Genomic DNA, 13,077 nt, shown 5'->3' with positions numbered 1-13,077 from the left:
TGGGATTGCTCGTGTGGCCGCGTCAAGTTCACGTGCGCGATCGTTGAAGCATCGGCCAGTCTGACCGATGTATACTGACTCGAATGACATTGAAGTGAAGATTCTTTAGAATGCAGAGGCCCCTAAGGCAACACACACGGGTTGTATCAGTCACTAACTGCGTTTTCACTGCCTCCATCCTTGTACAGGCGCAAGCTTCCAAAGATGGCACACGCGGGCGTTGTGGGACGAAAGCCGCCAGTTCCAGCAGTGGACACATGCTGGAGCGTTGCAGCGATTTGTTTTCTTGTGGTTTTTATTTCAATAGCCTTAGAGCGATCGTCCGGGCTTCTATATATCGCTTTCATGAATGAATTTGGGGTGGACCGTCAGACCGCTTCTTGGCCGCAGAGCGTTATGATATGCATAACTGGTCTCAGTGGTAAGTTTTACTTAAATGTAGCGTATAGCCTTCTAGACACTTTTAAGAGCTGTTCCAAATACTAGTCAACTGAAGCAGTGTAATTGTTAAGTTCTCGCACCGTTTTTGACGCAACAGGTGACAATAGCTCGTTCAATTAAAGGAAAACACTACATTTTGTTCTGGGCGAGTTTTGAGTATGTTTGATGCGAACCGTTCTGCCATCCCTTCATTAAAAAAAAAAATCGCATAAATTTTTATTGTGACCATTAAGGGAACCTGGGAAACGCTAATGTTCAGTTTGTAATTTGTTAATTAGGATTCTTGTTTTGTCGGACACAAACTTTGATGCTGAACGACAGAAAACGTTAACTACTAATAAATACAAGGAATGAGAGATTAATAAAGGCAGGGTATGGCTTATGTTCACGCTTCATAATTTTGCTTCGGAGTTTTTATCGTAAAGGAACGCAATGCGGTTCACTGAGGAGCGACAAGGTGATTGAGACGCACCATGACTTGCGTTTCTTAAGCTGCGTGTAACGGTAGCATATTATCCGGAATAATTAGGTTGTTCACTTTGTTTTCGTCTAATCTTTATACTTTAAATCTGTAACTGTAAATACCTGGACGAAAAACGAAGAAGGTATGTTAGACTGATTAATGTTTTACAGCGACAACTCTTTATGGGCTATTGACAGCTGCGACACGCCTTGATGTGTCGCAGCTATTGTAGTATCTCTGCTGTCGATTCACACAGGACTGCTCATCTTTTTTTCTTTTACGGAAAGATAACTTCGTGCTTTCAATAATTAGACCTTTGAGCACGAAATGAAAACAAATACTGGGGTTCAAGAGTTACGTAAAGATGAAAGGCACAAAAAGTTTGACACTTCGCTTTGTGCTGCCAGTTAAAGACAGTGGCTACCAGTATGCGATCAGTGTCATTCGGCAGATGCTGTCCGTAACCCGATGACGCATAAAACGAGTTTCAAGTTATTGAAATCCTGTAGTTAGCTGGTCTTGGGGAAAACAATTTTCTGAATTTTATCATCTGGTATGTATAGGAAAAAGTATGCCCTCAGATCGGTGGTGTTTCCTGGCCGGCGTTGCTGTGTGTGTCCGCTACTTTTGTTCGCGTGTTGACAAGGTGCTAACGCCGCGTTCTCACTACGCGCACTTCACAACATTAAACGATTCGGCCTCAAAAAAAAAAAAAAAACTACTGGTGACGTGTTAATGTTTGCACTATACTAAAAGAGGCGCAGTCATATCGGCCGCTGATATTTTTGTAATTAATATATTTTACGAAGAACAGGTGAAGATAGCAGCGTTCCCATATATACAGTGTCACAGTTCTCGAGACCATCAATTATTGGTAAGAGAGCACCGACAATAATATTTTCCATAAAAGTTTGTTTAAAAAAGAAGTTCAAATGAAAGCGTTAATTCGACGACCGAGCAGAATGACATCCTTGTGTTGCTTGTAATGTAACTATATATCCCTTTTTCGTAAATATAGGAAGAAAATTTTTAATCAATTGTTTTTATTCCCATTTATTTTCAAGGTCTCACCGTGGGACTACTTAAAAAGAAATATTCCATCAGGCACATCGCAATTGTAGGGAGCATTACGGGATGGATCGGCATCATGGCAGCTGGATTTGCGCCCAATATTATCTGGATGTCTATCACTCTTGGGGTCGCTCACAGTACGTAGAAACTTTCTCCTTTATTCACAGCTACATTATGAATATTATAGATGCACAGGGACAAATAATTAATTCGCTACAAACGATCATGCATTTATTTTCTAGAATAGACCCTTTTGAAATCCAGTGTGGCCACTTTGATTCCCCTCTTTATCTAACGAATTCCATTTACGCCATGCTAATGGCGGCCTTCTAGTGAGTGACGAAGAAAGACGCCGAAGGTGCTCCGAAGCGGATGATGCGAGGCCTGTACATTGGAGGGGTTAATAGGACGCGAAGCATTAATCGAACACAAAAGCTTCCTAAACGTTCATTTCTAACAAAGATTCACTAAATCCGTGGGCGACCTTAAACCTTTTGTGTATAGAGTTTTATGGAGTTGTCAAGTAGGTTGGAGCTTCGTTTTGACCTGTTGTATCTTCGACACAATCGAAACTGAGAGCGACAGAGAAAAAAACTGCCCGGGGGGGGGGGGGGGGGGGGGGCACTTAATCGCCTGCCATATATTTGTGAAAGTGACGGTGCCTGATAAAATGCAAGTTCATTATCGCCACTGATATGGCACAAACTAAACTGCTATATAAGCCACCGGGTGGCAGTGAATCACGGAAATGGTTTATTGCCTGGTTTTCAGTGGGGCTAAAAAAACGTTGTCTGCTGCTCATAAAATAACAACAACCCCAGTTATTTAAATTACATTTGAAGTGACATGGCACAATTTTGTTTTGTCTATACAGTGTGTTTCTTTCGAAATCGGACGGCTCGAAATAATTATATGAGCATAGACTGTCTTCAAAAAATAAAGCAAGTTAGGCGTTCGTGTCTAGACAGTATTAGGACGGTCTGCCTTTGTGGTGTGGGGACATCGGTTTACGCTGTGGATGAGAAATATAGCCAGTGCAGTACGACTGCTAGATTAGGGTCTTTAACGCGCATCACAATGCACGATCGCATGCCGGTACGATGTTCATCCAGATCGGAACGTGCAGGGGTGGGGATTGAAAACAGGATCCCTGAGTTCTACAGTGCGAGCTTCCGCTCCCCGTGCTCCAAGATGCGGTGTGTTAAAACTCTCGGCCACCGATCCTCCAGCCTCCTCACATATAGCGAAAGCAATATCACAATTTGCGTTGTAATAGGAAAATAAATAATTCCCAATACCCTATACCCTAAGAAGTGAACATCGTTTTATTCTTTTGGAAGCATAAAGTAAAACGAATCAATAAATCATTTAATGAATGGATCAGTTGAATAATTAACTAATTATTATAATACTCAGCTAATTCATTATTGTTAATAATCAGATTACTAATTAATTAATGATACAACCAATGAAGGTTTTTCTTTTGTGTGCTTAGCAATAGCTCTAAGTCATGGTAAATCCAGAAAACATGCATACACAAATGAGATATGCAGGCATCGTAACAAGAAAATTCACTCTAAACTCATTTTTTTCCAGGTATCGGGAACGGCGCAGTGCTCTTGGCTATTAAAATATTTACGGTAATGTATTTCGAGAGGTGCAGAAGCATTGCCTTAGGAATTGCTTCAACAGGAATAACAGCCGCAGGTTTTGTCTTTCCAAAGCTGCTCTTGTATTTAAGAAGTGCCTATGGTTTTCCGAATACTCTGCTCCTCCTCGGTGCCCTTTCGATTAGCACAACTCCACTCGTCTGCTTGCTTAAGGTTCCCCCCTGGAGGAACCTCAGCGATAGGAAAGGATCGACCTCATCCCTTCGTCCGCTCACATCTGTCTATGGTCTCGAAGATCCCGCATGTATTTTGCCTTTCTATAAATCAACTCAGAACACGCGGGCAATTAGTGATATAATTCGTTCTCCGGTCTTTCATGTTGTCGTCTGGTCGACAGCAGCTACGTTCACACTAGACCTAATGTTCCTGACAACAATCACCGACTTTTCCATAGACAAGGGCCTTTCTCTCGACGATGCCGTTTGGATGTCTTCGTGTTTTTCATCAACTAATCTGGTAGGTTGCCTGTGCCTTCCCTTTTTTTCTGACAAGCAATATGTTCGCCGTAGTACTTTGATGGCGTCCACCCAGCTCCTTACGGGTGTTGTCATGGTGATAACGCCTTTAGCAGCCACCTACTGGTCCATCGGGTGTATTGTTGCGTTGGCGTCGTGTTTTGGTTCTTGTTCGATTCTTCAACACGAAGTGCTAGCGGCCGACTACTTCGGTGTCGAGTACTTTGTGTTTCTTCATGGTATCATTGGCCTCGTGAGGGTGCCTCTACTATTTTGCAGTCCTGTTTTTGTGGGTGAGTACGATAAAGTGCGGACAGAAATATTACTTACTATTTGGTGCATATGATTTGGTAGAAACTAAACTCTCCGAGACAAGATATATTGAAATTGTTATTTAAGTGTTTTATTGAGTTTTCTTTTGTCTTTTTTTGAAATCCGAGTGTTAAAAATTGTTCTTTTTCGCGCTAATCAAGGAGTTACTCCTTAATTGAAACATTGTTTTGTCGGAACGAAAGGGCGGTGATCAGGACCCCACTCCGTCAGAATTGAAATTGGTTACTGAGTATTCACTCGAACTTCAAATAGCCTTTGAAACACCTGCTGGCAAGTTAAAGGTATTCTAAAAGGACTCCTCTAAACTCCCTCCAATGGACGCGAGCGTAGCCGAGATGGCGAGCTGATTCGCCGATTGTTTAAAGGAGATCATTCAGGAGGAAGTTTAGGTGCCCATAAAATAAGGATTATTAGCAAATATGTAGAAAATATTCTTGCAGCAAATATGCTGTAAAAAGCAAAAACGAGTTTTCTCTCCTCTTCTTGTGGCGTCAGGACAGTGACTGTTACGTCACGCCCAAACTGGATGTACCATCGGGAGAAGTTTTTCAGTTTTTAGCTGAATATTCGCGCCGTAATATCCAGCCTTATGGCGTGTTCACACTTGTGAATTCGCGGGCGGACCTGCGCCGTTTGCGAGTGGATTTCGAAGTCGGGTGGGCGAAATCCGGTCGTTTCTGGCGGAAGATCTGGATCGGTCCGGGACCCATATCCAGACTTTCCGATAGCGACTAGTCGATTTCGACACCCGGCTCCAAAATACGGTCGCCGCCAGTGCGGATTGGCCCGTGAATTAGCAAATGAAAACTGACCATTAGGTCTGAACGTCGAGAGACCAATCGGGTCAGTGCAGTACAGCTCGGGGCTTCAGGTGAATGGCGATGTCGGCTCATACCCGGTTAAATACACGCTCATATTCGGTTTTGTACTAGTGCTACTACAGTGGAATCGCGTTAATGTTAACCCGAGGGGGACCAAAACTTTGTTCGAATAATGCAAAGTTTCAATTACCAGCAGTTCCCTTCACATAGGACGGGACCTGCATGTTAGATTGAAATTATCCGCGAGTTTAAATGAAGGGAACTTGAATTAAAATATTCCACTGTTTGTCTACCTCTATCAACACTATTACTATATGCTATAAGCAACTGGGGGTTTATCTTTCGTCCAATTTAAAATTAAATGATCACATTGATTATACTTTTGCCAAGGCTAGTAAAATGTCTCACTTAATTAGTTCGTAGGAACTTTAATCACGTAGCACGAAACAGACATTATACTTCTCTTTTACCAGGTCAATTCTAGAATATGCGTGTGCCCTCTGGGACGCCTTTCAGGGTTACCCAGTAAAAAGTTAGAGAAGTTCCAGAATCAGGCATTAACGTGTGTTGCAGGAAATTACAGCCCATACACAAGTTGTACAAACATGGAAGTAAATTAGGTCGGGTCACCCTTAAACATCGGAGAAGGTGTTTAAATTTACAATTTTCTAATACTGTGTGTCATTGACGGACAGGCATTAAACAAAGTCTGTATATAATAGAGCCGCGCCATATATTTGCAAGATTACATCACCCGAAAAAAAATGCAGAGTTTCTTTATTGAACTGGCTCATTTTTCTTCATCATTTTTTGTTCGAACTATTAGGGAGTGGAATTCACTTTCAAAGAGCTAATCTTGGTTTCTGATGACGTTATTTTTTATAAGAGATTATAGAGTCGGATTAAACTATAAAAATGTAATCGCGTTTTTTTGTGCGTGCATGCATATTAAATATGTTCATTATGTGTACACAATCTATGTACTCCCCTGCAAAATGCCTAAAGTTGTGCTGAAGTACAAAAATGTCTTTTTTATTGTTTGTCTTTCCACTGTGTTTGTATGAATTCCGAATATATTCATTTTGTGTACGTAATCCCTGTAACCCTTTTATGTGTCTAACACCTTTGGTGTACATGGATGTATTTTGAATATATTCATTGTGCGTACGCGATCCATGTACCTTTCTGGTTAATGCTTAACGGCGCAGCAGGTATTTGTATAAATAAATAAATTAGCACTACATATTCAAATAATGATACATATACTTTTTCCACTACTAGTACTATTTATACATCTCCGCCTACTACTCCTACTACTATTGCTATTAATATATTACTACAACTAATACTTCTACTTCTGCCATTGATCATACTACTACTAGTAGCACTACTACTCCAATCACCGATAGTGCTGCTCTTGCTGCTACTGATATTACCACAAATACCTTTGCCTCTACGTTTACTACAACTACTAATACTACTGCTAAGATTATTACTACAATAAATATTATTACTGCTAATTGGAGATTTTTCGAGCGCCTCATGCAGTGATATTTGCTCAGACGTACTTTTTATTTAAAAAATTTACATCCGTGATACTTATCTCTTTCAGGAATCTTTCGTGACCGAACGGGGTCGTACGACAACTTGTATCGGCTTCAAGGAGGACTCGTTCTATTTTTGGGAATGTTGTGGTTGATAGTTGTTTACTGCGAGAGATGTCTGTCATTCTTTCCCAGCCTACGACGAGAAGAGACACCGAAGTCAAATACCGTCCTCGTCATCTAAACCCAATCTTGCAGCGACAGTTGCGGCAAACACTGACAATTCAACTGGACATCCGACCTGTTTAATAGCGTTGTAGGACGCACGCGGTGACGGTGTGGCAAGAAGCGGAATTAGTAAGCTAACGGGTCATCGTTGACGTCACATTGAGGTTTTTGTACATCATCTGAGGCCATGCCCAAGCACCGCTAGGCCGCGCTAACTAGAAAGTTGAAAAGGCCTCACCATCTTCAGAAGAGTACGAACACTAAATTCTCTTTGGTTCGTGAAGGTTTTACATTTGCGTTGAATTTTCCATCAGATATAACCATATAAGACGTTTTAGCACATCCGCTGTAAACGTCGTAGCGTCTCAGATGCATTATAAATGTTATACGGGCTCATCATGTCGTTTAACGCATGAAACTGTGGTGCCAAAAAGAAAAAAGAAAACACTTTAAGTTGTAGGAGCATACACGAAAGAGAACGTCTAGAACTCAGCAGAATGACATAAAGAGTAGTTAATGCAACAATAGGGATAAAGTCTATCGGAAACTGCATACGCCAAGCCTCGATGCAATTTGGAAGCCACGGCAAAATGTTCTTCACATTGTAAAGAACACCTTACAGTCTTTTTTATTGTTCTTTTTTTGTTGGGAGAGGGAAAGATGTTTGAAGCGGTGTTAATATTTGGGGAACTTTGCCCATATTGGGGTAAAAAGCGCAGCAGTCACCGTGTTCTTGAGGTCACCCAGATGTAGGTCCTCGAGCCCTTCTACGTGGTCCTTGATAATAAAGTCATTGCACTGTGGGTTTGACCGCGTGTTCTGTTGCAAGTGTATATGTTATCTATTTTTTAATATGGTTTGAACAAAAAAATATCTTTACGTAGAATGTGGTTGAAAATGATTGTATTGTGAATTGGACCGTTTGTTCTCTTGTGAAATATGAATGTATATGTTCTTTGTATTTAAAACTGCCTTAAAAATATCTTTACGTAGCAGTGTGTTGATAGTGGCTGTGTGGGTATATATAGGATGCTTAAGAAATAAACCAGACAGCTGAGTTTGAGACATTCCCTTGTGTGCCTGTTCCTTTGAGTAATTTTTTTTTTTTATTTTCTGCACCACAGCCTCAGTTGTAAGACGACTCACTCACCGCACTCGTTCTTCGCATGACAGATGCGAACCCGCGAATCAACGCTTATTGCGCTTTCATTTGAACAGTACAGCGTTCTATTTCACTGGCGAGCACCACAATTCTTTTTCTCCTACAAGGAAGGCCAGGCAGTTGCGGCGTGCTTTGATCATGGGGAGCAGGACCGCTGGCGCAGAAGTGCATTCCGATGAGAAACCGAAGCTTAAAAATGCGTCATATTTGAACGTTTCTTGGATCGCCGTAAACTTCTGCGCCTGCCTTATATTTGTTGTAGGTCAATTTAGTGGTTTTCCAACATGTCAAGTAAATTTCCTACTGAATCTATACCTTTAAATTTAATAAGTAACAGTCAATTCCTAAAAGGTAAGTAAAAACGAATTCTACAGATAGTTAAAAATTTTCTTAAATGTGCATTTTGTCAGAGACCAATACCTATTTTTTTTCTGCGCAATACGGACATTTAGACGGAAAAAGCGATTTGGTTGGCATTTTGTAAACCAACACTTTGTTTTAATAAAAATTATTAAATTGTTTAGTTGTAAGTATGTAGTAATTTGGCAGGTATTTATGGGATATATTATTTTGTATACAGCAGTTGGCTGAAAATTTGAATAGACAAGTCTCTTGAAAATTGGAATTAGAAAATAAGTTATTTTGGCAATAAGAAAAAAAAAACATTTGAGAAAAAAGGAAAAAGGGAGGGAAACAACGAGGATAATGACACGACGGCTTTTCCGAGGCTCTAAGCTAGACACTCGGCGAGAAAGTCGGAGAGGTGACCGACTTTCTCGTCCAGTGTCCAACTCAGAGCCCCCGGTCGACAGTACAGCGTAGGTATGACCGCGTTGGCTGCTTCTGTGGACTCGGCTACCTCCTCAGATATTTTAAGTGCGTACATTGTGAGCAGCCCATTAGAATCGTCGATTTGTGATTGAGGCAGGCACGTAGCCAGAATTTTGTTTCGGGGGGAGGGAGGGGGGGGGGGGGGCACCCATGACAAAATGCTGTATAAGGGGGAGTGGGAAGAGGAGACCCCAGCAAAATAGAAGATTTGGGGGAGGGGGGGGCAGGCCTCATGGACACCCCCCCCCCCCCCCCTACGCACCCGTTGCGCATCCGATTTCTCCGCGCCCTTCACATCTCTATTCGGTGAACGAGATCACGAGGTTCCAAAGCATCCACGCGCTGCAGAGAAGCCGAAACGCCGAACATGACTGCGCCGCCGCCACCGCCGCCTCCCGGCAATCTCCTTGGGACCTGTTGCGTCGTAGCGCCAGCTGCCATAGTCGTTGTTCTTTTAGTGTTCATTTCCAGCGATTGCAAGTTTTGTTGGTGGTGTTATGTCGAGGGATGTGCAGTGTCGATTCATTGCGGCAATGACCAGCTGTTGCGTACCAAACTGTCCTAATCGCGCAAAAACAAAAAGAAAACAAAACAGGAAGGCTTTCTTTTTGATACCATGTGGACGATCGTTCGTCCGCCGCCGACTTCAGTGGCTTCTACGTATGCGCCGCGAAAGGCTGACTTCGAGAGGGGCAAGAATATGTGAGGTAATTTTAGTCTTACTACTTTATAATGCTGCGTTTCCGTTTGAACGACTGTTTTGGTTCCGAACTATTCGCACTCGCAAAAACACTTTCCTCGCCATTGTTCGTTTGCGTGACTAGCCTTTCTAGCTAGCCTATTTAATTCGTTTCGCTCTTTTGCTTTCAGTTTGTGACCTTTGACGTAGTGTTGTAAAGCTCAGCATTACACGTAAAACGTATTTTCCGCGTATTGAAGTACCTGCAGGAAACGATTGAGTGGTCGTACTGCAGGTCTTTCACATCGAGTATCCGTATGTATACGTATAGGTCTGTGCAAGATCCGCTTTCATTTAAGTAATTCATTCTGATTAGCACAATATTTCTGCCCCATAGATTAGAAAAGCGCCAGAAAACAAGGACAACAGAAATAATAGACGAAACGATGCATGTATCAGCACTTTCTCAGTCCTTTTATCAGATAAGGAATTTCAATTCATCTTACGAGAAGTTTCATTACAAGCAAATGGTTGCTTGGGTGTGTATATATGTTTGTTTTTCCGAATAAAAATTCAGTTGACAATAGCGCATCGTTTCGTCTATTCTTTCTGCTGTCCTTGTTTTCTGGCGCTTTTCTAATCTAAGATGTACCAACTTGCCCAACTCCAGATTCTTCTACAATTTATTTCTGCCCCAGTTGTTTTGTTTCATCGTTGCCGTCTTTATGCAGGATCATTTTACGCGGGGCGAATTTCAAGAGTACTCTGTGAATGAATGGAAAGAAGAATCTGAAAGCAGATGTTATCCCCACCGTTGTTTCATGTGAGTTTTTACTATATAATGCTTAAACGTTTTTGCTGTTTTTACCACCTTCTTTCTTGTGGGCTCAGTAGTGAGCTACAGCATCAATTGCTTCAGCAGTTTTAGCATCACCGACACTGACTGTTAGGGGATCGGTGGCCGAGTGGGCTAAAGCGCACACCCAGCTCGACGCGCGTGGAGCGAAAGCTCGCGCTGCAGAGCCCAGGGATCCTGGGTTCGAGCCCCACCCCTGCCCGTTTCGATCTGGATGAGCATCGTACCGGCGTGCGGTCGTGTATCACTACTGCGTGAGCACGTTCCCAGGCTAGCGGTTGTAGTGCACTGGCTAAATTGCTCATCTACAGTGTAAACCAGTGTCGTCCCTACTGGCAGACCAACCTTACGCTGTATAAATCACTCAAACGTCCAATTTGATTTTTTGACATTGACTGTTGGAACACCCATTGAGTTGTCTACGCCGATAACAGGTGAGAGCAGTCTAATAAGCCCCTTTACAGCATACTGCCGAATATGAACAGAACCAGTTGCTTCTGATCTGACCAAGAATTTCTGCATATGATGAGACGAACTCTGATCTGACCGTGGGTATATATATCTTTGTCATTAAGTATTTTCTATGGAAGACCAACGAAGTACCTGCGCCTCTCACGAGGACTTCCCAGCACCAATACGTGAGGCCAGTAGCACTAATTTGCAAAGCTTTTTGGCAGTGTTTGATGTTTTCATTACTCTCAAAATTGCTTAAATTACTGCTCATTTGTCAGAAAGCTAAAGAATTACGAATCAATTGATTTCACAATTTCTGGTCCTTCTGTGCTGGCCAAAGACAGTTGATTTTAATGGAATTTTTTCTTAACCTGCAGGCCCACCAACAAGACAACAGTCATGTACATTTTTCTTGAAGCTTGCCTCAATACCAGACGTTGAGACAATCCTTGTAGGCATTTTGTGACCTTCCGTTGCACTGGAAAGGCTTATTGGCTCTATTATTTTATTTACTCATTAGCCATCACACCGAGGCACAAATATGTAAAGGTTGGCCGAATATTTGATTGCTGTTTGTCGTCACAAATTTTTCAAGTTCTTTATAAAGCCTTTTTTTATCATGCAGGACTCATAGCACCTGAACAGTCAGTTGCTTCTGCTTCGAAGCTGCATTCTAAGTCTAGAGGTGAGATGACAAGCGCAGTTTTATACAGCATTGCCAGCGATAGTTTGTTCGTGTATGTGCTTGTTCCAATTCTACTTTAAGATCTGTTCTCCATGCCGTTACGTGATGTAGTTACTGTTCATTTTGCAGCTTCCCCACAGGCTCAGTTTTAAAGAGGTGCTCGTGAGTCTCTTGATTTTTTTGGTTATGTTGCAGGCTCAATAGCACTAAACCAACCATGCAAGTCTGCCTCGGAGCTGCTTTCCACGTCTACAGATGAGACGACAAGCCAAGCTCTTGCACAGCATTGCCAGGAACGATCAACCTTCTATGTTTATGGATGTACATACTTGTTCCATTTTTACTTATAACGTTGCTGTATCATGCAGTGCCATGATTCAGTATCTGTTCATTCTACAGCTTCCCGGTAGGCACAGTTCTAAAGTGGTGGTTGTGAGTTTCTTGATTTTGTAATATCTTGCCTGCTCGACAGCGCCCGATCACCAGTCTAAGTCATCCTTGGAGCTGCCTTTAATGTTTGCAGTTAAGATGACAAATTTCACTGTAGAGCCTAGCCCTTTTAATGACATTGTCGGCAATGTTGGATATTTTGTTGCTTAGGGTGAACTTGTTGCTACTTCTTTTTCACATACTGAATACTTGTCATATTGTGAGCAAAGTGTGGTGGCTGCTCAATTCACTGTTTTTAGCGGAGTATAGCAATGCTGTAGGCTGTCAATGGCAAGCTTCTAAAGAGTGTCGATCTATATGTAAGACACACAAACTGCCACTGGCTAAGAAGGTGTTCGACCTAAAGCGATAGCTGAACCATGAGCGCCAGTGGCGACGTCAAGCTGATGCAGATCAAGACAAGCTTCACAAATCCCTTAAATGGGCCTCATCTACAGACCAAATACGTGTTTTGGTAAAGGGCACAATCCAGGGAAGTTCCTGGTCTCCAGAATCTTTGCAAAAGTCTCTAAACTTGAAAGTTGCCTGTGGGAGCAAAGGATACGACTTCGTAAAGAAAATGTTGTTCCTCCCCCAGCAAAAAGAACCCTTCAGAAGCAGACAGAACTCATTAAGTTTAGCCCGGATAGATAAAAATGTTAACCTTAAAAGTTGAGAATGTCTTTCGTGACTATAGAGTTCACACGATTACCGTGTATGCAGGAATCCTTGAGGACGTTTTCTTTTCTGCTTCAAAGCAAAATTCATCGCCAATGAAATCAGAAGTGTCATGCCTGTCTTCTGATGGACGAGATGCAAATTTCGCCAGGCCTTGACTATGGTGAATCCATAAGAAGCATTATAGGAAGGGCAAAGCTGAAAATAAAGGCCACTGCCCTTTCTTTTTTGATACGCCTAACCGGAAACGAATAAAAATGTAAAAAGATGATGATCAT

At 42.1% G+C, this 13,077-nt stretch overlaps 1 protein-coding gene across 1 annotated transcript; it reads left to right on the top strand.

The window, feature by feature from the left end:
* Positions 1-252: 252 nt before the first annotated feature.
* On the top strand, positions 253-7,042 carry LOC8033976 (monocarboxylate transporter 14-like). The gene is made up of 4 exons (XM_002407033.5): positions 253-421; positions 1,969-2,112; positions 3,572-4,393; positions 6,867-7,042. Exons 1-4 carry the CDS (start codon positions 346-348, stop codon positions 7,040-7,042), a joined length of 1,218 nt encoding a protein of 405 aa, XP_002407077.5. The 5' UTR covers positions 253-345.
* The last annotated feature ends 6,035 nt before the right edge of the window (positions 7,043-13,077 follow it).

This window comes from Ixodes scapularis, unplaced genomic scaffold, assembly GCF_016920785.2.
Source record: "Ixodes scapularis isolate PalLabHiFi unplaced genomic scaffold, ASM1692078v2 PGA_scaffold1__304_contigs__length_218370807, whole genome shotgun sequence".
Lineage (NCBI taxonomy): Eukaryota > Metazoa > Arthropoda > Arachnida > Ixodida > Ixodidae > Ixodes > Ixodes scapularis.
This window is presented reverse-complemented; position numbering and strand designations above follow the sequence as displayed.